This window comes from Pyxicephalus adspersus, chromosome 12 (genome assembly GCF_032062135.1).
Source record: "Pyxicephalus adspersus chromosome 12, UCB_Pads_2.0, whole genome shotgun sequence".
Lineage (NCBI taxonomy): Eukaryota > Metazoa > Chordata > Amphibia > Anura > Pyxicephalidae > Pyxicephalus > Pyxicephalus adspersus.
This window is the reverse complement of record NC_092869.1, coordinates 25392852-25418727: the sequence shown is the minus strand read 5'-3', so window position 1 is coordinate 25418727 and position 25876 is coordinate 25392852. Positions and strand designations below refer to the sequence as shown.

The following is a 25876-nucleotide window of genomic DNA, read 5'->3' as shown; positions in this document are numbered from 1 at the left end:
TCGATATACAAACTATGGATGCACCAATTTTGAGTTTGCCATCTCATAAAATATTTCACAAAATAAGATAAAAAACTGAAAATAGATTCAAAAAGGACATTTATGACAAATGTAAAACAAAACAGCATGTAGTAAATGGAAGACATACAACAGGAATACACATACAGTAGCAGATACAGATTTTTCACCCCTACCAGTGACAAAGGAGATATTTCAATTCAAATATTATAAAGGGAAAAGGGTGCAGCACCTACCTTGATAATAGAAAATGTACCGTATAACTAAGTTCAAATGTATATTGGGGGAGTTAAACACAGATTTGCTTACCCTTCTGCACTGATTTCCTCCACTGATTACCCATATAAACAATAAATTCAACAGGCGGTGGGGGAATTTTCACTGTTTTGTTTCAACGGTAACTGATTTAATTATCATACCAGCACTATAGGCTGCACATCTATGCCCAATAGTAAATGCATCCATAGTGGGCTGGGTGCCATCCTTTTTTAAAACCCAAGTCACATAGAGAACACATATATACAACCCAAAAAGGTAGTAACTATGAAAAAAATGGTCATGCAAACCTCAAATGGTAAAACTAATTAGAAATTATTAACTTATCATCACATGATTAATTACCCCAGGATGAAGGTGCATTCAATTTAGGACTTGGTTTCTTGTTCTTACTAAAGTACAAATAAATGGTCAATGGTATGTACTTATTTGCCAGTAAAGTTTTGTTGAACGTATGCATGACAAAAAACAACTTAAAACTTCTTGTCCTCTGTGGATTGAACAGAATATACCAAACTAGAGGTTTGTTCTTTACTGATTTTTGAGAAGAAGCCAATATTCAGGACTATAAATCAGGATGTCTAGACATATTTAACATAAATATTGGCATAGATGAACGTCAGAGACTTCAACAGAAAATGTTAGGAGCTAATAAATCATTATACACGATTAAGTAACAAACGACATACCTGGGTGCTGATCGAAAACAGGAACTATACTCCAAAAAAAAACACACTTACCTTCAATCCTGCAGGGCAGACTGATCACTCCAAGGGTATCTTGCATCTGGTCCTGCGTTGTCCCGACATTCGTCCAGAAGCCAGTGCTCCAGGCACCGCGATCTTCGTCTTCTCTTTTTGGTTCTTCATCCTACGTCACCTGACCCAGGCTCAAGATGGGGATGAGCCTCACTGTGCATGCGTGAGATCGGCAAATGTTTCTCTTTGAGCAAAAAGGCTCAAGCAAAAAAAGCCCAATAGCCTCCCAGGAGGTCTGACGTAGGTATCCCGGGAGGCTTTGCATTCCCATTCATTCTTGACCACGTAGGCAGCCGAGAATTAGAGGGCGGTCTTTTTTGTTGCGCCTACAAAAAAAAAAAAAAATTTAACCTATATAAAAGGGTTCTTTACCCTTTTATGTAAAGTGAAAATTCTGAGTATAGGTAGGCTTTAACTACAATTGTGGCATGGTTATGCATTGCCTTGACACATAAATAAAATTTAACATCTTAAAGGCCCTAGTGCAGGAATTATTACTGGAAATACCAATAATTTGGTGGATGAACTCTTAGGGCCCTGTGTGTCAAGCTTTCTAAAGGATACCATACATCTAAAAAATTTGATAGAGTTAACCCATGTACTCCATGATGCCTGAATAATATTGATTGATGTAGTGGCAATAGCACTGCTCACAGTAAAGGTTTCAAATTTGTGGAAATGTTCTTACACAAGGGTGAAAAGAACAGTGTCAATACAATCTTTTGGGATTTATTTTAAAATATAATGTGTTTTGTAGTGTAGTTACCACTACTTTAAGGTGCAGAACGTGGCGGTGGTAACATGTTTAACATGTTGAGCTTTGTCCTATGCCAATCTGTACCCGGAGGGTAGGAGCACTAAATATTTGCTTATGACTGTTTGTCTATGTGCCAAATCTTGCTCGTATTATGGGATTGTACATGTCAGGAACTTAAGGAGTTTATTACCAGTCTTAATCACAATTAATATAATTTGAAATGTCCTGAGACTAATCTAAAGTTTTGATTCTCAGATTTTTAAACACAAAGATGATACCTTTAGCACAGTATTTCTAGACCATTTTAACATTGGTAAAGCACTTAAAATAACTTTCAGGTCTTCAGGGAACCTCTGCTATAATTACTATATTCACACTTTACTGTACATTAGCATGTTGGTCATTGAAAAGAATGTAAGCAATATAGACAGCCAAAAAGATCATTGTGGGTCACTTAAACTCACTTGAAAGGTACCAATTGCTCATTGCTCAAGGAACCCCTAGCAACCTCAGAAGAAACCCTCCGAAGAATACATGCTAGCAATGCATGCTCATGCTAGCTGTGCACACCCCACCTATATGGTAAATAGCATTACCATTCAACCAGTATTTACAGCTAAAAAATATTTACTCAGATGAGTAATGCTTGGTTTTCAGATACATTTCAAAGGGAGGCCTCTTTGTTAAATATCAATTGCTCTAATACAAATTCCAGTATGAAAATGTTTGAAAAGGCTAAAAATAAAATTCAGTTTAGAAATGATTTACATGAAACAAGTCCAAAGTCCAGCATTAGGGTTCAAGATCATTAAAATATACACACAACCAACATCAAACATTGCAAGCTGAACTTATTTTGAGTTACACAAAAATATATATTATATACAATTTAGCTGATCACATCCTTTAGTAAGGTTGCATAAATATAAAGAAAGAAATAAGACTTTTGAAAGCTTGAACTAATGAACTAATCCATAACTGTTATAAAACTTATTTATAAACATTTCAAATTTAACAGGTTTACTCAAAGGTAGGTAGCACCTCTAATGGATTAAGAAAGTGAAATGCCCATTACCTGTAGGAAAAATTATACCCGAGGCCTATTCTGTTCTTGTCACTAAAGTTACCATTCAAAATCTACCTTTTATTCCTTCAGTAAGCCAAAAGATTATTTTGAAAAGGATTTGATTAGTTGATTAGTTAGTGACACATTTAAACATTTTTTTCTTTGCGTATATTCACAAGTGTTTAAAAGTATACACATTATCTCTCATTTAAACATCTAAAGAAGAACTGCTTCGGATCCCCATAGCAACTAGATTCTTTCATTCACCTATAATGAATAGTGGTCAGCCTACTGTCTGCTATTATTACAATGCTTAAAATAATTGCCAGATAAAATCTTCTGATGCTCATGAAGCTTTTTTTCAAAACGAGTCAAAAGTCATTGTAAGGTAGCCAGGATAATATGCTGTAATGATAGCGTGCTTTTTTACAGACAACTGGCCCCTTCATAGCTGTGTGCATTAATTTATGGCATAACTAAAAAAGTGCTAAAGAGGAGCCTGAAAGGGAAGAGGGAGGATGTGAGAAAAAAAGTGCACCCAGAAGTGTTTTCTTTTACAATCAGCTTCCAAAAACCTGTAGTTGTGACAGATTGCCCAGTCTTTCAACCAGACAAAACTTTGGCATTTCCATATCTATTTCCATAAGTCAACTGACTTTTTACTATTCCTTTACAAGTGGAGAAATGCAAAACCAACTTGAAGTAAGTCAAATGCAGGTTAAAATGGACATATCAATGAATTATGTATTATATCTGAAGCATGTCAAATTGATGTCACTGACACAAACCCAATGCCCATAATGTACTGAAGTGTGCATGCCTCTTGTACATTCTTATTAGCGAGTGAGGCAGCCTATCATGAGGATACTGAACACTGAAACATTTATTAAAATATATACTTTATTATTTGGGGATTATTTTGTTCCATACATTGCTATTTACTAGACTGTCATAGTAATCACTCAGTATTTTGCCTATCACACTAGGAGAGAGAGAGATTGCATGGCAGAACATTGCACAGAGACATTGCATGGCAGAACATTGCACAGAGACATTGCATGGCAGAACATTGCACGACAGAACATTGCACAGAGACATTGAATGGCAGAACATTGCACGACAGAACATTGCACAGAGACATTGCATGGCAGAACATTGCACAGAGACATTGCATGGCAGAACATTGCACAGAGACATTGCATGGCAGAACATTGCAAGGCAGAACATTGCAGGCTAAACAATGCACAGAGACATTGCATGGCAGAACATTGCAGCTTTTTGCTAGACCAGAATGAAGTACATTTTTTGGCTTTTTAATGCATTTTGCTAGATGCTAACCAGATGCTCATCAGATCAAAATCTGTACTGCCCTCTTTCATAGGAATGGGCCAACAAGATTGTATGTGGGAGGTACTAGTACAGTGTAGTAAAAAGAATACACTTCTATGAAACAGAAATCTAGGCTAATTCTGTGGCTGGTAGTTTGTGATCCAGCTGACTCTGAAAAAAGATCAAAAGAAGCACCTTGTATTAAGCTACAAGGGGTGCCATGTACTACTGTCATAGGGATTCTCCTTCCCCTTTTTGGAACTCTAGGGCAGTGTTTCTCAATCAGGGTTCTGTGGAGTCCAAGGGTTCCTCCAGTGAATGCTAGGGGGGGTCCTTGAGCAATGAGCAATTTGTGACTATCAGGCCAGTTTAACAGATACTAATAACCTTTTGGCTATCTGTAAGGGTGACATTCTTACCAATGGCTATCAATGTAAGAGGCTTTCTTCCTACTGACCACCACACTAATGGACGGTGAGTCATGGATATAGGAAATATAGCAAGGGTTCCCTGAAGACCTGATAGTTATTTCAAGGGGGTTCCCCATGTTAGAAAGGTATCTCATAGGTACACATTTTAGATATTCCTCTCCTTTCTCAAGTTAATGAACAATCACTCCCTAGCAGTTAAAAAAAAGTTCAATTTCAGCTAATTGTTCAAGTGATCAAAGCATAAATAGTTCTAAAAATCATCTAAAAAAATGCAGTCAACAAAATGTAACTAACTAAACTAATTTATTCAATGTTTTGAAAAAGGAACAATCCTTAATTGAATTGGGTGTATTTAGAAGTTCCTAAAACCTGCACATTGTACAACAGTTTCTACTTTTATGGTCATGGCAGCTGTTGCAAATCTCTGAACAAACAAAAGACCCAGTCAAAATTACTAGAATAGTTGGCAACTACCATAAATAAAAATCCCTCTGAGCCTGGAAGATATTGCATCCAATACTCCTCCAAGAACAAATAAGCACCTGGGTGTAATGATCACCCTTTCCTTATATTTTTTTTATATTGTTGCCATCCCAAACCTAAGAGGGTAAAGTGAGGGTAAGAAATTTCAAACATTTACAACTAAAAATAATGCCAACAGGTATCACATTTATTCTGCTTTTAACTTAACTACCCAGAAAGTTTTCTTCTGTGCATCTTTCTGATTTATTTTTTCACAGAAACGTTTTTATATGCATCTGATATATCTCCAAATGCTCCTGAAGAAGTGGACTTTTGAAAGTCACAAGTGTACATTTGAGACATATTATTGGAATATTGTAATATCATTTTTTTTATTGTATTTGTTTATATGTAAAAAATATATATATTTTTTTTAAATAAAACGTGTATTGTTTTATCTTACAATATGAGTGTGAAGATCTAATGCCTAAAAAAATCCTACGTTTTAGTGTATTGTTTCTGGTAATGCAATTATATTAGGGTTGTGGCATCCTTATACAGTACCAATAGAACATGTATGGCTGCCCTTTGTTCATATTTCTGTTTTAGTTTCACTTGATTATTAGGCCACCTGAGTTCTAGACAAAGTCAGGGCAATTTTAGGGTACGGCAAACTGGGCAATTACCCAATGCCCCCATTATCACTTGATTTTAGCAGTGTTTTTTCTAAGTCTAAGGTCTTGCAGTTGAGTCTGTATTTACTCATGTTACCTAATCTATTTGTATGTTTTTTGGTTTTATGTATGTAACCCAATGCCCCCATTATCACTTGATTTTAGCAGTGTTTTTTCTAAGTCTAAGGTCTTGCAGTTGAGTCTGTATTTACTCATGTTACCTAATCTATTTGTATGTTTTTTGGTTTTATGTATGTAACATTCAGAAGGTTATCCCTTGCATGATTGTTTACAGCATGTTGTAAACATTGCAGGAATATCTTGTATACTGGATTATTTTTGTGATTAAAAAAAACTTGTCCATAAAATTAGCTCCAACTCAAAATTCTTCTTGTGGGTGACATCCTCATAACTCCTGGATGCTGGTATGATTTTAGGCAGAATGGAACCCTTAGCAAACATGAAGTGGGGACCCCAAGTTTACAGCATTCCAGCAACCTGCACCCCTGACATTTAATTAGTTGGGGCGCTGGAGAAAGTATAGACCCTAGGCAATATAAAGTGGGGACTCAGCAACCTCCACCCCTGCCATGCTGTCAGTTGGGGCACTAGAGAATGTTGGGGCCCTAGTAAAAATAAAAAGTGGGGGCCCTAAATGCACAGCATCACGGCAACCTGCACCCCTGCCAAGTTGAGCTCTATGGAAGGTATTGGCTTTGGGCAAACATGAAGTGGTAGCCCCGGATCACAGCATTCCGGCAATTTGCACCCCTGCCATTCTTTCAATTGGGGCTATGAAAGAGGTCGGGCCCCTGGGCAAATATTATTAGGGGGTCTAAGTGCACAGCATTCCAACAACTTGCAGCTCTGCCATTCTGCCAATTTGGCGCTCCCAGACCCCTGGGAAAATATAAGGTGCCCCCCATGTGCACAGCTCTGCAAAATTATTAATAAATTTGGTGGAAGGAATATAAAAATGTTCTGAATGAATCCATCTGCCTGTTCCATAAGGAATGTGACACATGAGCCTTCCACTACAAAGGTGAGAGGATTAGTAAAACCTGTAGGCTGCTATGAGTCTCCACACACTACCTCTGCCCTCCCACACACAAGTCTCAGGTTGTGAAGGAGGAAGTGAGTAGAAAGTTGTCATCTCCCCGTGCAGTGCTGCAGACAGCCGGAGCGGTTAATGTGTAGCACGCTGTCTGAGATCCCCCCCGTCACGCCAAGGTTTGGATGATTCCCACAGAGGTAACGAGTGTCAGCGGGATGAACCATGCGGGGGGTGTAGGGGAGCCCGTGAGCTCCCCGAGTCTGAGCAGCGGGAGGAAGCGGCTGAGTGTCGGGGAGTTGCGGCTGTACTTTGAAGCTCGCTGCTCTGCGGAGCGGGACGGCCTGAGGGAGCCGAGGCGGAGGAGGAGGATGGGGAGCGGGAGCTGGCACCGGAGCAATGGGGAGGCTTCCGAAGAGCTGAGAAGAGGCAGCTGGCAGAGCCACGTTATACCCCAACTCATGGTCACCAACTCCGAGGAGCCGCCGCCTCCCAGCCCGGACCTGCCGGTGTGGGGCGACATGAGGAGCGAAGGATTGCTGAAACTGACCAATCGCAGGCTGTCTGTGTCCAGCACCTCACTGTCCTCCACTGGGTCCTCCTCTGTCCTGGAGGATTCCGAGGATGACCTGCTCAGCGACTCCGAGAGCAAAAGCCAAGGCAATGTGGACCTGGAGCACAGCGAGGAGCAGAACCTGGTGAGTGACACATGGGGGTGGCATGGGGGGCACTGCCATGGATGTAAGTGACATGGGGGGGCACTGCTATGGGTGTAGGTGTCATGGGGGGCACTGCCATGGGTGTAGGTGTCATGGGGGGCACTGCCATGGGTGTAGGTGTCATGGGGGGCACTGCCATGGGTCATGGGGGGCACTGCCATGGGTGTAGGTGGCAAGGGGGGCACTGCCATGGGTGTAGGTGGCAAGGGGGGGCACTGCCATGGGTGTAGGTGGCAAGGGGGGGCACTGCCATGGGTGTAGGTGGCAGTCACAGGTATCAGGGTACATTGTTGGGGGTGTGTGCCACCTGGGCAGCAGCTGCCCCATCTCCTTCCAACATTAGACACTGCTGCTAGATTCCCTGCATTCATCCAATAACTAACTTTAACTCTAAACTGAGAAAAGCCGCTCTTCAAGCTTTGTAGAAGTACTTGTGTCAGCCTGGCAGGACTCAGAACTGAGTGACTGGGCACTGCCAGGTTCTGGCTATAATGTGTCTTATACAGTGGGTTGGCAGGTGCCCATAGTCTTCCAAGGATTCATTGATCAGGCAGCCTGTGACTCTACAGCAGTTGTGTCGCCTGTCCTGCCAACCAAGTCCTGAGCCAAGGTTGCGGGGTGTGCTGGCCAGTTACTACCTGGCATGGTGCCATTAGGTCATCCAAGCTGACTGCTGCCCCATTCCTTGCATCTGTCCATGAACAGAAACTATCTGTAAAATGGGAACTGCAGCTCTTCAAGCTTTGTGGAAGTGATAGTATTTGCCTGGCAAGACTCGGGACTGAGTAGCTTGCAAGCTGTGTGACTGCTTCCTGACATGTCATTTACTGACAGTATTGAATATTGGATCTGATATAATGGGATGGTTGTGAGTCGATTGATGCCCAGAGCCTTCCTTGAAGTAGATCAGGTCCCAACAAACTCCATGCTGCTGAGCCTCAAGATAAGGGGACTTGCTACAGAGTTGGGGTGACCTTGTATCACTGGGACTGGCTGCAGCTAAATGACCCAGATCTCAGTAAAAATTGAATTTTCATTGAAACTGGCAGTGTTGCACGGGCACTGCCAACACACATTGTATGTAATGGGATTGGTTGGCTATAGTTTGTTAGGTCCTCCTGGAAAAAATATCTGGGTTGGGCAGCCTGCGGCTTTGCAGCATTTGTGCTACCGAATTCCAGCCTGCCCTGCCCACTGCTCTCCATGTCATGTCTCAGGGATTGGGCACTGCCAAGACATGTTGTGTTGTCAGTGGCCTTGAGCCTTTAAGACTAGGTGCTGTCAGATGTTTTGAGTCCCTCCAAGAATCAGCTGCAGCTCAAGCTTGGACAACCTGTAATTCTTCTACTTCTGTATAACAAAAAAAGTCTTAGTCTAGCTAGTGCTGAATAGCTGTAAACACAAGTTGTTTGTAAGTGCTGCCTGTGCCATGCCAGCTTTTACCACTGTATATAACATGTTGAGTTGGCTTCAAGGAAAGGTGCCACAAGTCCTCCTGTGAATAATAAAATATGTAAAATAGACTGCCATTGCATCACATGGCTTTCAATGCCAACCACTATTCATCCTGCAGTGTTACAAGTTGCCAAGGGGTGCTGTGTGAAGACAACCCCATCCAGGTTGGCATCAGGTACCCAGGATCCCAAACAAAACAAAAAAGTTCTCTAAATTGGGAAACACTGGAACTAAAAGTTTCAGCCTGCCAAGACCTTGTCTTTTAGGTGCTAAGTAGCTGGTAAAAATCACAGGCTGTTTGTGAATGCTGTTTGGGCACTGCCACATTCCATCATTATTTCTGTATATATACCGACAGTCTGGCTCCAGTTTGACAGGTCAGTGATGGCACCCAGTCTAACAAGTGCCTGGGGGCCACAAGAGACTCTGTTTAGATCAAGCAACTTGTAGCTCCCAGTTTTGAATGGCAGGCTGGGTGTTATATTTCCATAATAGCTGGAAATGAGTGTCACAGGGCTCTGCTACTTTTTAACATTGAGTGTAAGTAATTGCATTTATGTCATCTGTACCCACTGCCTGCCAAAATTCCACTCTCCCTCACAACATAGTCAAGGTTAAATGTGTCTCAATATTATCATATATTGCTAATATTTAGACATGCTTGGAATTGAAACTGGCTCTCAGTTTGTAATGGCACCACGTTAATTCTGCCTTGGCATCCAGAAAGCATTAAATATTTTTGACATCCTGCAGAATTTAACAGCTAATTTCATGTTATATGTGCCCCATGGCATGGACATCTGGTAGAGCAAGGTCTTTCTGCAATTGTGGACCAACAACTAACAGGACGTTATGGGACCTGTTGTTGTATAACAGCTAGAGAGCAAAGGTTTGCCCATATATTGAAGCTTAGTATGTGAATGATTTATAAAATGTATACAGGCAACGATTCTGATATTGGCACTATGGAAATCATCCTCTGACCCAGCAATACTGTGCACCTGGCATACCTTACATACAAATAACAAGCAGTGCCTGGGATTATGTATCTGGTACATTGTGTGTGTAACCGTAGCTGGCATACTATGTGAACATGCCAACACCCACAATGTGTGTACAGGAGTGCCGATTGTTATACTGTTACGATATTGATCCACATACATTGTTATTTGGATGGCAGACAAGTAGGGACAATTAATTGACAAAGTAAATAAAGCATTTTGGGTTAAGAAAGGTGCCAGTCTACACTATTCTAGATAGGCTGTTTTATCGTCTAGTATTCAATTTATTTGATAGGAATTTGTACTTAGACAGCTGACTTTTCAGGATAAATACTATCAGGTATACCATATAGATAAAGCTGTACATTTTATATAAAGAAAGCAGAAAAAAACTTTCACCAAGTGGACTTTGTTAGGCCTGGGGAAGGAAGCTGGGGAGAAGGTTGCAATAGGATTGGCCCAAAAGAAGTATTTCTTCACTCTTCCTTACCCCAGTGATCACTTTTAGGCTATATTGGGACTGTGGGCGAGGTTGTGGTGTGGTTATTGCTTCTTTGGTGGGACTCTGCATATAGGAGCTCATAGACAACGAATGGGGGTGGCAAATAGTGGGTCAATACTACAACCTATGCAGTCAAAGCTCCATTGCCTTAGTGGTCACTATATGGTGATGTTTTGGTGGCAGGATGGAGGCGCTTTGGCTGCATGTAGGTGTATGGTGGAGGGTGCAGTGATGTGACCAAAAAGAAATGAATATGGTATTAGGAGTGACTGAGTGTATTCTAACTTGTGATTTATGGAAATTGCATGTTGAACATACCAAATGTATGTAGAAAAATAAAAAAAGGAAATATAGAAATGTATCAATAAAAAAATTTGGCTTGTGAGGATGTTTGGAAACAACTCTGTATGAGTTGGAATTCGTGTTGTCACTAGCATACTTTGTAAAGTGAGCCGCGCCTTGTGCATACAATTTGCTGGGTTAGTACAAGCTGTTTGACATGTACAGTAATAAATGGCATTTGGCACACTGCAGTCGTTGGCATTTTATCCTTTCAGATGTGTGGCTGGGTTCATCGTGCTGGATGGAAAACCTATTCATTAACTGCTTGTCTTTATACGGCTTAGACGGAAAGTGTCTGAGGTAGTGAGTTCAGTATCAGTGTGTTATCATTGTGTATTGTATAAATCAAATTGAATACAGTGGCCATTACTGGCTACGTGATATAACATAAAACCAACGTGATCGTAATATACCCATCAGTGAGCGGAACATAATGGTCTCACCATGGTCATGCGCTCAGATATGGAATGGCCAGAATGCAGCAGTTGGGACGGCAAGCTGCTGTTGAGGTGCCAACAATGGGGCACTGTCAGGGAATGGCTTGTTTCCTTAGGGTTCACATACACTTTAATGTTTAAAAAACCAACGTGATCGTAATATACCCATCAGTCAGTGGAAGAGCTGCTTCATGTCACCGTATCTAAGTCCGTTGGCAGATAGTAATTAACAAAATTACAGTACTGATACAAAGTCACACTGCGGGCCGCACCACATGCCACCCTACTACACTGCACACATTAATGAAAGATGTATTTAATGTCTGTTTGTAAATCATGTTTAATCACTGTTTTATTTAGATCTTTAATTTTATGCTAATGCATGGGACTATAATATTATACCTTGAAGGCATGCACGGAGAGAGCAGCTTTCTCATTGTTGTGAGAAGGATAACTGAATATTTATAGACAATATTGGTTTAATGTTTCCAAACAAACGGATAATGGTAAATTTCTAAATATTGACCTGTGTTAGGGAAAACATTAGTGACCATTTTGCTATGGTATCATATCTCTTTTCCTCATGCTGTTTATGGTTTTGCATGTGTTACCAGTCAATTGATGAATCACTGCATGTTTTTTTTTTTTAGATGTTTACCTAGTCTTTGTTCATCTTTGTTATATAACATTGATGGTATTGTAGGTTACAAAAACTGATATGGTTATTTGGGTTGGTTTATTCTTTATCTTAGTTTGTTTCTTTTCTAGTCCCTTTCCATTTTTATAACTTACTTATAGACTCCCTGATATCATCACTGGGTCTCTGTTCTCCTTTCTGCAATGCAGGAAGATGAGGCGGGCTGCATACATCACTCTAAAAGCATAACAGTGTTGGATGGATGTCATGGGATGCCTGCAAACTGCCCTTGGTAAACCCAACATGAGATACCAAGTCTCAGTGATTGAAAGAACTGAAATACAGTAAATATAAGGGCGGGGTAGAACCAGTCTGGAGAGGGGATGGGAGTTCTTTTTTAGTGTCGCCAAACTTTTGAGGGGCTTACCAAGCCGGCAGGAGATGCATTGGCATAGCATGCCATTGCAAAGGTAAGGTAGATATGTCCAGGAAGAATGACCTGCAGGTATTACCAGTGGACAAGCAGATAACGACTAAAGAAACAAAAGCCTGAAATAAAAACTAATGTAGCCACCTTATCTAAGCAAGTCATTTTTATATTTATTTATATATATATATATATATATATATATTATTCCATATTTGTGTATGGGTTTTGAACTTCTGTGCACTATAATGCGCGACTATAACAAGGACGTTCAGGCAAGTGATGCTGTAGATTTTAGGTATATCCTGGAATTGTAGTATGGTATTTGTTTTGCTGCATTGTCATTTCATGTTTGTTTGTTTTTTTTTTTTGTTGTTGCTTGTGATGAGTATGCATTATTTCTCTCTATTGCATTGCACATACTGCCTATGCACTATTATGTCATGAGCCGCTACTGTTCAAATATTTGTAAACTGAGAGCATTTGAATGTCAGGGAACTCCACAGTGCAGCACAGATTTCCATTTTATTTGCATATAGGCAGCGACAAAGCGTCTACTTGACAATCTGTTGTCTTCACACTCACGCCAATTCTTTGTGGGAACAGAACACCTCGTATTAGCATAAGCAAATTAGAGAAGCAATTGAAGTTTAACCACCTGTCATATAGTTGAAAGTGCCACATTTGGCATGCTGTAACTGAGCCATATTGTATTGAAAACATGATTGTCATCATTCACTCTTGTTTATATAGTGACATATTCTGATGTGAAAAATGATTTATAGTTCAAGAATCTTCATGTGAATAAAATATTTTCTAATCTCAATGAGTGTTTAATTTGAACATATGGCACTGCACTAAGGTGTTATGTGTGGCACCAGTTAGGGATGTTGCTAAATTTACATATGAGAATTGTTTTACCTTCTGAACGGTTTGCATGTTTTTTCATCCAACGCCTCCAGACATTAGGACCAAGCTGGTGAACTGACTATAGTCTACTGGAATGAACAAATAAAACAGTTACCACCCTGCTCCCTTCTTCCGAATAGCCCGTAAAGAAACATTAGCTGACTACACAGCAGAGTTTTCAAAGCTGCTATCTAGAAATTGCTGGAAAGCTATCACATGGCAAAAGAAGCAGTAAAAAGCATTATAACAGCCAATATGTCCAGGTACTGTTAGAAAGCACAGCAGCCGCCCAAAGTTCCTGTGCAGGACAAAAGCAACAGGTTAATTTGCTGCTGTTTTTTGTGTGTCCTGGAAAGTATGGTATACCCCTGAAATGGCCTAGTGGCCAAAATAGTTTGCTGACCTCCTCTGTAGACACTGTACTTGTACAAGCTGAAGGCTTTGTGAACAAACCTAAAGACCACCTTCCATCAAATATCTATGTCCATGGGGGTTTAGTGTGAGATTGGACTGCATTTGGTTTAAATTTAAAGCTGCACTTATTATTGTGGAATTGAAAAGGAATTGTGTACCTATGACCATTTAAATATTATTAATAATTTCTATTGATAATGCCTTTTGAAAAGTGCCACTTTTTAAATCTTCCAGTACACTTATCACAGAAGTTACCCATTATGACCTTGACTTCTAGATCATTAGGTCTGCTGATAAGCTTTATTATTTTACTAAAACTCCAGGGAGCAAGCTCATTTCTCTCATCTGTTAAAATGAAACAAGAGTTGGGACCTGGCTCGTTCATTTTCATACTGTTATGTAGTTGTGAATTTTAGGAAAGATAGAAGAACTATTTTAACTTTACAAATATTTATATACAAAACCCTAGTTAGTATTGCATGCCTTTATTTTGGCCTTATGTTTTATGACTTGTGCCTGGCCCCCAGACTGCCATAGAAGACCACAATGCCTTGAAGGTAAGCACAGTTTTAGCCCCTGACAGTCCATGTGGTAGTAAGTGTTATTCATAAAACATAGGTTCTGTTTCTTTGTGTTTTTAAAGTTTTCCTTATCTCCGATCAACTTTTTTTTTTTCTTGAGGTTATCCCTGCACTGTGAAAGTTAAATGATAATTTGTCCAGGCAAAAGAGCAAAATTTACTGAGAATTTAAATTTTTGCAATGTCTGGGGAGACTATCTGCAAAATATCTTTTTGGCAGAAGTTCAGCTTCAAAAGACAACTGTACTTTGTAACAATTGTTCCCTAAATACTTTCCTGTTACCTCTTGCCTTTTGTCCCCCCCCCACTCAAAAAAAAAAAAAAGTTCTGCCGACTCTCCTTAGTTTCTTTGTTTGTATTGGTCTAGTTTTTACACAGGAGAACTGTCAATCATTGGGGGCCGGGGCAAGTTGTAATTTAGAATAAGTATTTCCATGAAGCCTACTTTCTTCCCGCTGCATTGAGCATATATTACCTATCAGTTTAAGACCCATCTGAGTTCATTGATAGCCGCCTTTGACTAGCGTTTCACCTCAATCTAAACTGTACCAACCTGCTTCAAGATGCTTTTCTTGATGACTTTGATGTCCTATTGACACAGCTCTATTTTAGAGACAGCTAAACAACTTAACCCTTACTACCTTTTGATTTTGTAGAGCCATATAATGCCATGGTGAGTCATAGAAATGAAATTCATTTTGTGAGCCAGAATGAGACAGCCAGTTAATCATGATTTTATCAGAATGAGGCATGATTTCTGTCTGCATTGTGTTTCACCTCTGTGAAATTATATTAAGGTTATTGGTTAAAGATTCTTTTTGTGCGTAGCCTTGGAGTTTTTTTAAATTGGTCATAGACTAAGTTTCGCCTTTAAAAATTTGTGATCAGGCAGGGCAATGTCCCTTCCACAATAAACATTCTAGTGTGCGTGATTGCTCGCTGGAGACTTAAAAATTGCTGAGCTGTACATTGTTTTTTTCTGCATACCTGTTAATGCCTGCTTCCCCTTTCAAGATGGCTGAAGATCAGAAGTAGTAATGAGAAGAAGATGGCTGTGTCCTGCGACAGAACCAGGACAGGGGAGTATAATGGTGTTTAGTTCTTCTTTAATTTCCTTTGGACAAGAAAGAAGAGCTTTGCCCATGGAATTTGATTACTCTACCCAACTCATTCTTTTTCCAATTCACCTTTCCATTTTCTTCCAATAAATACATTTATAAGTCTTCTTTTAGTTGCTTTTCTATAGCAACATTTACACAATGATTGTACAAGAGGCTGCTTGCAGCTCCAATGGGGGAAAACAATGAGTTTAGTAGGCCTTTCTATAGGTCACAGTAAACAGTGGCATTTACCTGGCCTAATCCGATTGACAGTCACAGCCCTTGTAATCATCTCCTGCCCTTAGCCTAAAAAAACTGGTTTCAAAATGATTCCTTTAAGTCTTTTTAAGTAAGAAAATAAAAGTAACCTTGCCCCCAATTGGAGATGTCACTCAACTTTAGATTTAGTCAAGTAAAATGGAAATGTAGCAGGTTCTTTATTTCATAAGGGACAGACAATGTCTCTTCTGCAGTACAATAAACTTACTAGCCTGATTGCAATTATTCAAATAAATCACTGCTCCTTACTCCTTTGCCGGCATTTTTAGTCAGGTTTGTGATCTTTGGCTATCTTGATAGGTCATTCTGGCCTGACCAATCAACTGCATATTACAGGTTTGCTGGAATTGTACGTTGTAAAGAATACCAGGCAGGTAAGTTTGTTTTATTACAGAACAAACTTGGCAAGTTCTTTGAGAATGAGCTACAGATAACTATAAAATGCAAGTAAGTTAGCAATTCCATAGAACATAACTATTGAACTGTTATGACAGTGGAGGCCTGGAGCCTGCAGGAACCAGGATACGTGATCTGTAGATGTTGGCTGTATTGAATGTAGAAGGAAAAGCCAGAGTTGTAATGAAAAGGCAACATTTTGTACTATCTTGCATTCTTCCCATTCACGTTGTAAATTAAATTCTGAAAACAAAGGTCTTCAATGGTAGGTAGGGAGCTCAAAGCACTTTGGTATGACTCACATAGCAGTGTTTATCTGCTTTCAATAGCAGTTGTAGAACAGGAAGAGCAGTGACAACAAATGATCATTTTCAGGGACAGAATACATTGACGGTCATATGACTTCATCTTGCTGAAAGCATTGATGATAGTGATTGTAACAAATACAGAGTTATGACTTATCTGGGATAATACTATAGTGCTTGCCTGCCTGTAAATGTGTACATGCTTCTGTCATAATTGTATACTGTAATTCTGTACCTGATTCTGATTCATGTTGTTCCATTCATGCATGTTGTCATAGAGAAGCATTCTTGAATGTCAACGCCATTCGTAAAATCCCCTGATGACTGTTGACCTCTCCTACTTTGGCTAGCCTTTTGTTAACAACATACAGTATTCTAACTCTGCCTAACTGAACCATCCGTTAAGATTGGCTAAATACATTTCAGCTGCGTTTCATATTAAAAGGTGTTCAGTGCCTCACAGTTCATTTTAATAATAAGTTATCCACAGCCCAAATATAAAGCTTTTTCTCTGTCAGCAGTTGCATAGTTGTGGCCTCAATTTATGTGGAGAAGCAGTGGTCTCTATCCAGAGTTCCAACATGCCTTCCCCGTTGAGTCACAACTATAGCTCTGGGATCAGCAAAGCCTACATTTATTTGGTTGGAAAGCTCTGACTGACACAACAGAAGAAATGCAGAAATATTAGTGCTTCCCTACAAATTGCAAGGGTGCAAGTCTGCAACAAGCTCAACAGGCTTAAGTTGAAAAGAAAACAAATTCAGAAACCTTGTATCTTTTTTGCTTTAATGCACCTATAATGTACTTGGCTGTATTAACTTGTAATGTAACTGGATTTAGCTTGAATAACGTATTCTGTGTTAGATGCCTATGTCTGTCTGTTGTGACTCTTCCAACCTGGCCATTAAGTCATTAGTGTATCACTCAAGTGGTGCAGGGAACCAGCAGCCAGTGGATGAAACTTCCTTCTATAGATGTGGCTGCCAGGCACGGAGTGTCAGATGCTAAATATTCTATATGTGCCTGTAATTGTAGAAAAGGGGGAATATTATGTGTAATCTTTTTAATCCAATCAGTGGAATGTTTCTGTAGTCAGCAGTGTAGTGTAGTAGTGATGGATAGAAATGTCAAATGTAATATGCACCAAAAAAGTTCTGCAACCTTTACAAATGAATTTTAGTTTTTAAGAAAAAGATCACTTTTCCTTTAAGTAAGCAGAATGTTTACATTTAATAAAACATCAGTGGGGCCGATTTATAAAAACTCCCCAAGTCTGAGAACTTTTAAGGGCCTGGGTGATCCAGCAAACCTGGAATTCATTTCAATAGAAAAAAAAAATTTTCTATCGGTTTTCTACCCTGAACAAGATATACTGCAGGTTTGCTGGATCAACCATGTTTTCCATTGATTGTCTATCTTCTATAGTCTTGGAGAGCTTTAATTTAATCATTCAGGACCAGTGTGTCTGTTTTAATTCAATCAGACCTAAAGATTATTTCAATACAAACCGCATGTCCAAAAGAACAGGAAAACAAAATCAGAACAAATATTGTGTGACCCTCACTGAGTAATTGGGTTTCATATTTTCCCCACTCTTTATTAACAATCTGATTATAGTTGGTGATTTAGGGAGCTTCCGATTTTTAAAATTATATTTTACATTTTAGTGAGAGAAGTGTCCTTCTATATTTAATTTTACAGTGTCCCGAGAACATCATAAGATGTCGAACCTGGTGTGTTGTTTAAATGCATGCAACATTGCACATGTGTGATGTATTGTAGATGACTGGTGACCTTTTCCTGATGGCAGGAAAGATAATCAGCCAGCACTGTGCTTTTACTGCTCTGCACAGTACTACAAGCATCTTCCAGGATCCATGCTGGTTCCCGCGAAGTGATCCATGAAGCATTATGTTTGATGATCTGGTTTTCCATATTTGAGTAGTTTGTGTACTTTCAAAACAGAGTCTTTGTTACATGTCTGCAAACAAACGTTCAGCTCTGATACCTAAATTGGTTCTATTAAAAGGAACCTGTAGTGTTCACTGCCATTTCTGACCTCCCCTCTTGAAAATACAAGTTGCCCAGCTGTCAGGCTGATCCAATAAAGTCAGTGGTTTCTAACTCCCTGACTTGGAACCCACATTATAAATATTATTATCCAGTATTTTTACATGTGTCGATGTGCAGTCTTTTATACAGGGACTTGATACCAGGTGAGATTCAGGTACTTACACTGTATGCATTACAAAAGTCATTCATGAATTATTAAGGATTCTAGAGCTGTATTAGTTTGAAATTTTTTGATTCGGAGATATTGATATTGAAACGAGTACCCTTTAGACTAGGGGTGTCAAACTCTGGCCCGAAGCATCCTTTTTTTTTGGCCCAAAATTAATTCCGAAAATTAATTACATGTGGCCCACCGCTACTACGGATTTCAGTGAGTGATGCCCCTACTACAATTCCCGGCATCACTCGTGTCTATAGAGCAGCGGCCTATGCGTAGCCACACAATGGATTGTTCTATGGATGCAAGTAATGCCGGAAATTGTAGTATCGGCATCACTCCTGTCTATGGAACAGTCTTAAATTCCAAAATCACTTTGAAAGCGTAGTAAGTATAAACTAACATGTTTTCTAAATCCTAACTGCTTAATCTGTCTTTAGTCAGCTCCCTAAGCCTAACATTTTTGGCTATTTATATATGCCTAAACACTAAATGCAACAGACAGAAACAGCAGGAAAACCTGACTTGTACCATGATGCCAGTACTGGGTGGCATAATAACTTTTTACAGACATTGGAATAAAATTTAAAAAAAAATTCTTAGGCCTCTTCCTGTATTATAAGCTTGTTCCAGATTGAATGCTAAGCAAAACCTCTTTCTTTCCAAATGAAAATGTTTTACATGTAATGAGAAGGAAAAACGCCCTCAATTTTTTCAATAAATTTAAATAAAGTTTGGCCTGCGACTTGGTGTAAGTTTTTAATTTCGGCCCTCTGTGTATTTGAGTTTGACACCCCTGCTTTAGACATTTGCTTAGACATTGACTAATATTCAGTCTTACTGTTGGTGTTATAATGATTTTTAAGGCGTAATTGTGTGTATTAAAGATGTATAATATACATTTTCATCTCTCTAAGTGCACATTTACTTGACTGGGGATAGTTGTAATATTGTTAACTGTCATCAACGTGTGTTTATGCATTGCTCCTCTATGGCTGCTGTTTTAAGGGCTCTGCTATTCAGTGATTTGTTAATTGTATTATTGTGTGAATGAGAATAGAGCTCAAATTCCCCATACTTATCTCTAGTATTATAACATTTAGAGGTGAATAAGTCTTGCTCCACAGTTCACAAAAACATTTGATAGTAGCAAAAATTTGTGAGTAGTATGCTGTGTATTTCTGCCCAGTTACCTCCCTTTATTTGCCATCAATTCCTAGTTGTCAGAATATCTGCCCTGTAGCAAATCCCTAAGAACATTGATCAATTATGTGCAGGTTTGTTGAAACAGTCATGAACACATCTGATAAGCCTGTCCTATTAGAAACACCACTTTATTCTATATACATCCGTACAATGTACTGCAGTTCTCACTAGATACTGTTTGTCATCTCTTTCTAGTTGTGAGAAGAGAAAGTATAACCTATACAGCCCTTATGTGTATCAACCCTTTTTGGAAATATAGTTACAGGTTTTTGTCCAAAATTACTGTTCAGATGTTCTTTGACACTGTCCCAAACTGCATTTTAGCACATTGCAAAAGTTGTCCTACTAGTTGTGGAACAAAGTCTCAAAATAGGGTATTGCATTAAGTAAATCCCTTTTTCTCTGTCATGCTGATTCAATGGCTTTACTGCTTTCTGAGTCACTTCTGACTGAGAACAAGTAAACCAGCAATTCTGTATGTATTTTCTATTTATCTGTTTGGATCACTGAAACTAATAAAGTCAGAGGATTAAATAGCAAGCGGAAAGCTTTCATTTTCAAAAAAAATGGTCGGCGGCATCAATATATGCATTTTGCTGTAAACACGTCCGACCTGAATTGGGAAAGCTTTTCTCAAATAAGATGGCAGAGGATACCTCCGCAGTATTGCCTGTAGTCTACCTGCAGCTGAATTTTATCCTTTAACTAACAGACCATATCATGTTCTGCTCTTTTTGTTGTGCAAGGATGACAATCTTGATAATGAATGTCAGAACTTCTCCCTGATGACTGATGGAGTAGGAATAAGGATGTAAAAGAAGGATTGAAAAAAGTAAAGATTTAGAGAATAGTGAAGGCAGACGGAGGGATATCCTGACACTGCAGGTACAGCTTCTTCTCCAGCAAGGAGAACAGTTGTGATATTACTAAATCGTATAGCAGTCAGACAGCAATATATTGGATGATCTTAAATAATGATGTACCGCTGTAAGGCAAAAAGGCTCAGAATTGCCTAAGCACAGTAAGTTAGGAGAATTTCAAGACAAATTCTAATTTTATAGGATTCTACTTGAATACAATTAATGCTTTTGATATTTATGTTCTTATATAGTACACTTTTTGAGTTAAGGTCCGCCTTATAGATTTTTTTCGTGTTTCGTCAAAATAGAACTTCTTGAGGGTAACATTCAAATAATTTTGCTTTGTGTGATTGGTATTGATGGAAGTATGACTGCAAATGTTAAAATTTTTTTTAAAATGGTAATGAAAGGTGAATCATCTATTGACCTCTTTTTTTTTTTTTTTTAAGATTTATTCATGGAAATACTCAGCTAATGTAGTTTTTTGGTGAATGAGCAATATGTTTGTTAATCCTGAAAACCTAGTTTGAGATCATTAGTCTACTATAACACATCAAAGCCCAGTCCAAATTGTGAGGTCATTGATGATGACTAGACTAAATTTAGCATATGACTAATTTGTTTTGTATGTGTATTTTATAATAAATATTATAATAACTCTTTTTTTTTTTTTGGGTGAAATGTTTTCACCAAAATGAAATTAACCTACTCATGGTACAGAATGTACTACTTATTCCACTGTGGAAGATAGATTGTTGAAAGGTGCATTATGCAATGGAATGCTACTGCACTGTGCAAGGAAGAATGAGTACAAGTAACCAATAAGTTCATATACTGCCAAGAAGCATGTTAATAAGAAGGGAAGGCAGAATGAGAGAGATCATCACTGTGCTGCTTCTCTTGTCACTGCCCATTGGCTGGACTGTACTGGGAAAGGAGTCCTTTGTGCAGAAGTCAAGCACTCAATGATTTCCATTGGTTAGAACAACATGACAAATTGTAACAAACTGGGGTGGCTCCAGGGAGACCTGGGCTCAGAGTTAGTACTTTGAATGATATTTGGCCAATAGACTAAGGCATCTAGAACATCTTATTTTTTTTCTATATCTTTTCTAAGAGACAATAAATTTGGATTCATAGTAATACTCCACGGCCACTTACAATTTCTGATTTCTGGTAGAACTATAATGCAAAAATGTCTTCAACCAATGCTGATAATTGTCCAGTGCTCAGCCCAGAATTTTTTTTAAGCCGGGTGGGAAGAAATTGTAGGTGGGTGGCAGCCCCTGTATTGTGACCAAACTCTTTAGTAACCACCCAAAAACAGCCAGGTGGGTGCTGAAAAGTGCCGGGTGGTGCAGCCAGTTAAAAGGGCCTGGGGAGAACCCTGTTGTCCCTTTACTTAGTATTGATTTTAGTAGTTTTAGTTTTAGTAGTCATTAGTCATTAGTGGTAGTAGTATTTTATGCATGACTTATTGATAAAAAATACCCACAGTTCTCCTAATAGCATTAAATCTTGTGTTCTGGAAATTTTAACATGCATTGGTTTTGCATTCATTGTATACATTTTAATGATTTTTGTATGCTAAGGGTGTTGTCCTTTTTTCAGCAGTAGTTGATGAAGATCAGAAATTATTTGCATAGCTGGCCTTTGACTCCCAAATTCCATTGCTTTATTTTTTGGTAACCAGCAAATGTGTTTGACCAGAGGCAAATGGGCCTTAAATGTGACATTTACAGAAGCATTTTGCAACCAGCTTTACAGAGGAGCAGTATATAATTTTCTATTTTCTTATCGGTAATGTAATTTTCTGTGTTTTGAGTTATATTGGTAAATGGTAGAATGTACAGAAATAGGTATTTAGGTAGATATTTATTCTGCAGAGGTCCCTCTAATGATGCCCTTGCACAGCCATTTTTGTGGAACAAGGTCTGTATATTCACTGTACTGTAGATGGAGACTATTTACTTTGTGATAATTTCCGGGTCTTAGTTTAGGTGTGATTTCTACAGTCACCTAAAATTGATATTTCAGTTGCTTTCAGTTGAGTCATCCACCAGTGACTTTTGACCTATGAAAGACTCATGTAATACAAAGAATATTATTACCATTTGTAGAACTATGTTTTGTATAAAGTACATAAAATTTTCTCTCTATAATTTATTTTATATTCTGAAACTTCATGAAGGGGGTCAATGAGCCGAAAAGTCTGGCTGTGGTGATGCATTCTGGGAGGGGAATTCCTTAATTGCCTCTCACTTCTTCTCTTCTTCTTGTAACTATGAGATAGAAAGTGAAGGTAGATAAAGACCATAAGAATTAAACAAGGGTTCTATTCATACTGCATTAAAGACTCGAAAAAATCGTTGACTTTGAATTTAGAGCTAGTTCATATGACTAGTAAACAAAAAAAAAAAAGATTTACAACAACAGGCTGGTAACAGGTTACAGGCTGTAACCTCTAGGACTATCCAGGTATTTGCAAATGCATGTGCCGGCTATTGCTTGCAGTTGCAACACAGCATAGTGTTTTTATTTTTTTAACATATATTTCCACTTCCAGTCCTCCAGAACACCTGCCAATTCCGCAATAGATTGTAAATGCTTAAAATCATTGCAGTAAAAAGAGGGTTCAGTTGAAACCTATGGAGGTGGCAGGGACAACACACTAGCTCTGAATGGTTCATGTTTCATGCAAGGGCCTGGTAGAAAAGCTGAAAACAACCAAGATATCTATTCAATATTATGCTTTCTTAGAGGGTCTGAATGCAGTTTGGCCACATATTACAGGTTAGGAAAACAACACTGTTCACTTTCATTTATCTATAAGCATTTAAAAAAAGGATAGATAGATAGATAGATAGATAGATAGATAGATAGATAGATAGATAGATAGATAGATAAGAATCCCAGGTAGACACAGGACCTAAATTTAAACTGGAAACCCCTTTATCAGTTTATTTGGGCAGTTCATTTCACACTGTGGTCATTAAGAATCCTTCAGATATTTGTCAAAATATTGCAGAAGTTTGACATAAGTGAAACTGTAAAAGTGAGAAGTGATTAGTAGTCTTTCCTGTAAACACGTGTCTACCTGAAGGTAATCATATCATTAAGGTGGCTTACTTAGTGGAGAGGGTGATTACTGAAGGATGTGGCTTTTTCCAAAAGTAAATATTACGCCCCATGTAGATAAGAACGCAATAAGCTCTGTTGACATTGCATACCTCCCCAGAGGCTGGGCCTGATTACACAGAACCTGGCAAGCTGAATTGTAAATGCCTTAATTCGCTTGATATAATCTGCTGCATTGGAAATTGAAAGATGTGGCAGAGGACTTTGTACTGTACTTAGTTGCTGATAAAAAAGTAGTTTCTGCTTTTTCTTTGTCTTTGCGACTATCAGTTTCAACTTGAGGGAAATGTACTGTGGGAACTTTTTTAAGAGTATGTCACGTATGATGCTTATATATATTGTCTACTCACTAGTCAACAATGTAAGCAGCAGGTGGCTCATTATGAAGTTAGTAATGTGTATTACATTGCAATATGTTTGCTTTTCATCGTTTTCATAATACATTTTTCAGATTTGTTTAATCCCTCAAAATACCTTTGCAAAATTTTACCTACCTGAAAAGTTCATTAAAGTTTATTACCTGAAGGCAGGTGACAACGCTAATATTTCCTCCAAAGTCTTACTTAGTATTGACCTGCTTTTTATTGACCTGATTTTTTTGACCTGCTCCACAATAGGACTACAGTTGACCACCAGTTACTAAATGTATAATAAGCAATTTATTGTTATAATATTATTGCTGTTGTTTTTAAGATGCTTTTAATAGTGCAATATGCATGATGGTTCTAAGGCTTTAATTTCTTGTGGTATATGTGGTCTCCAGAAGGCCAAGATTACTTACCACTTTGGTTGAGATAAAAATCTAAATTGAAAGCTTCCACCACAGTGTTTCAGTCAGTTTACTGTGATTTTAAATAGTGGTTGTACACTCTCCCTATTTAATAATTAATTTTAATCGACAAAGAAAGATCTTGAGATTTTATAAATATTTACAGACCAAGACTCAGTTTTGTTCTCTGAAAACCTAAAGCAGAGTGGGGTGTGGTGGCTCTTGAGATAATGTGCAAGCATGTACAGCATTCCTACATGGTATTTACCTTTCATTGTTCTTCATCTTTAGGGTCAGCGTTGAAGGTGTCAGGTGATGTAACTTCTGTACATTCATGCCAAATTTGCAACCTTCTGTTCAGAATGAGGTGAAAGTGAACATCACACTCTATACATTACAAGTTGTGCATTTTAAGCCTAACTCTAGCCAAAATGTTTACAAAATCCAAATAAATCTTTGGAAAAGTTTAAGAATAAAACAATTTGCACAGGCTGCCAAACTCTCCTTTAGCTGTCCTTAACAGTATTTTTTACCCACAAGATGTCTTTAGTCATTTAGGGGTCAATGGCACCCAGGATCTAACTGGGTCTGCGGGGTGTTATGGGCACGGGCACCACTGAAAGACTACTTCCTTATTGGGCTGGGAGAACAAAGTCACCAAAATCTCACATTTTTTATTTAGGATCTCGGTGTCACAACCTCCACACCAAAACAAAAAATGCATGTGTCCATGAAGCTTTTGTCATGCACATTTCTGGGGCTTTAGATTGAGGAGATGTTTGTCTGTCAGTTACCCAGTTACTTGTTGTAATCAAATAAAAGACCTTAGGGAACACTGTTTTTTTTCTTTTTTTTTCTTCCTAAACAAATGAAAAAAGCTTAATAAGGGCACCAAACTGGCAGGAGTGATATTTTGTAATGTGCTTTTCCTACAACTGTATTACTAGGATTTTGACTCTTCTTTTATACCCTTTTTATGACATTGTGACAGCAGGCTTAGAAGGGGAACAGAAGCCCAGGTAGAATATTCTGGCATACATTGTCTTACATTAAAGCTAACACCAGCTGCCGTTGTGGTACAAACAGGATGTGAAGAAAGGATACACCTGTTTTTCTTTTTTTTCATATTGTACAATACACCCTTGGTGATTTCTTATATCAGAAACGGAATATAAAGGTTACAGCCCGTGTCCTTAATTATTGTTTTATTTACAGACTGCTGTTGTTCAGTGGAAAGGTTTGTAAAGGGCATATGGAGGACATCATAGAATTGCCACATTGCTTTTTACTTTCACCATAGGTAAAACATGTGTGACAGTAAAAACCTCCTTTATATCTTCTGTACAGT

General features: G+C 38.6%; 1 protein-coding gene across 1 annotated transcript in view; it reads left to right on the top strand.

The window, feature by feature from the left end:
- Window positions 1-6890: 6890 nt before the first annotated feature.
- The window catches only part of ITPKA (inositol-trisphosphate 3-kinase A), a 44433-nt gene continuing 25447 nt past the window's right edge, over window positions 6891-25876 (top strand). Inside the window, exon 1 of the mRNA XM_072427639.1 lies at window positions 6891-7520. Coding sequence (XP_072283740.1) covers window positions 7008-7520 — 513 coding nt within the window. The 5' untranslated portion in view covers window positions 6891-7007. The remainder of the gene's footprint in view (window positions 7521-25876) is intronic.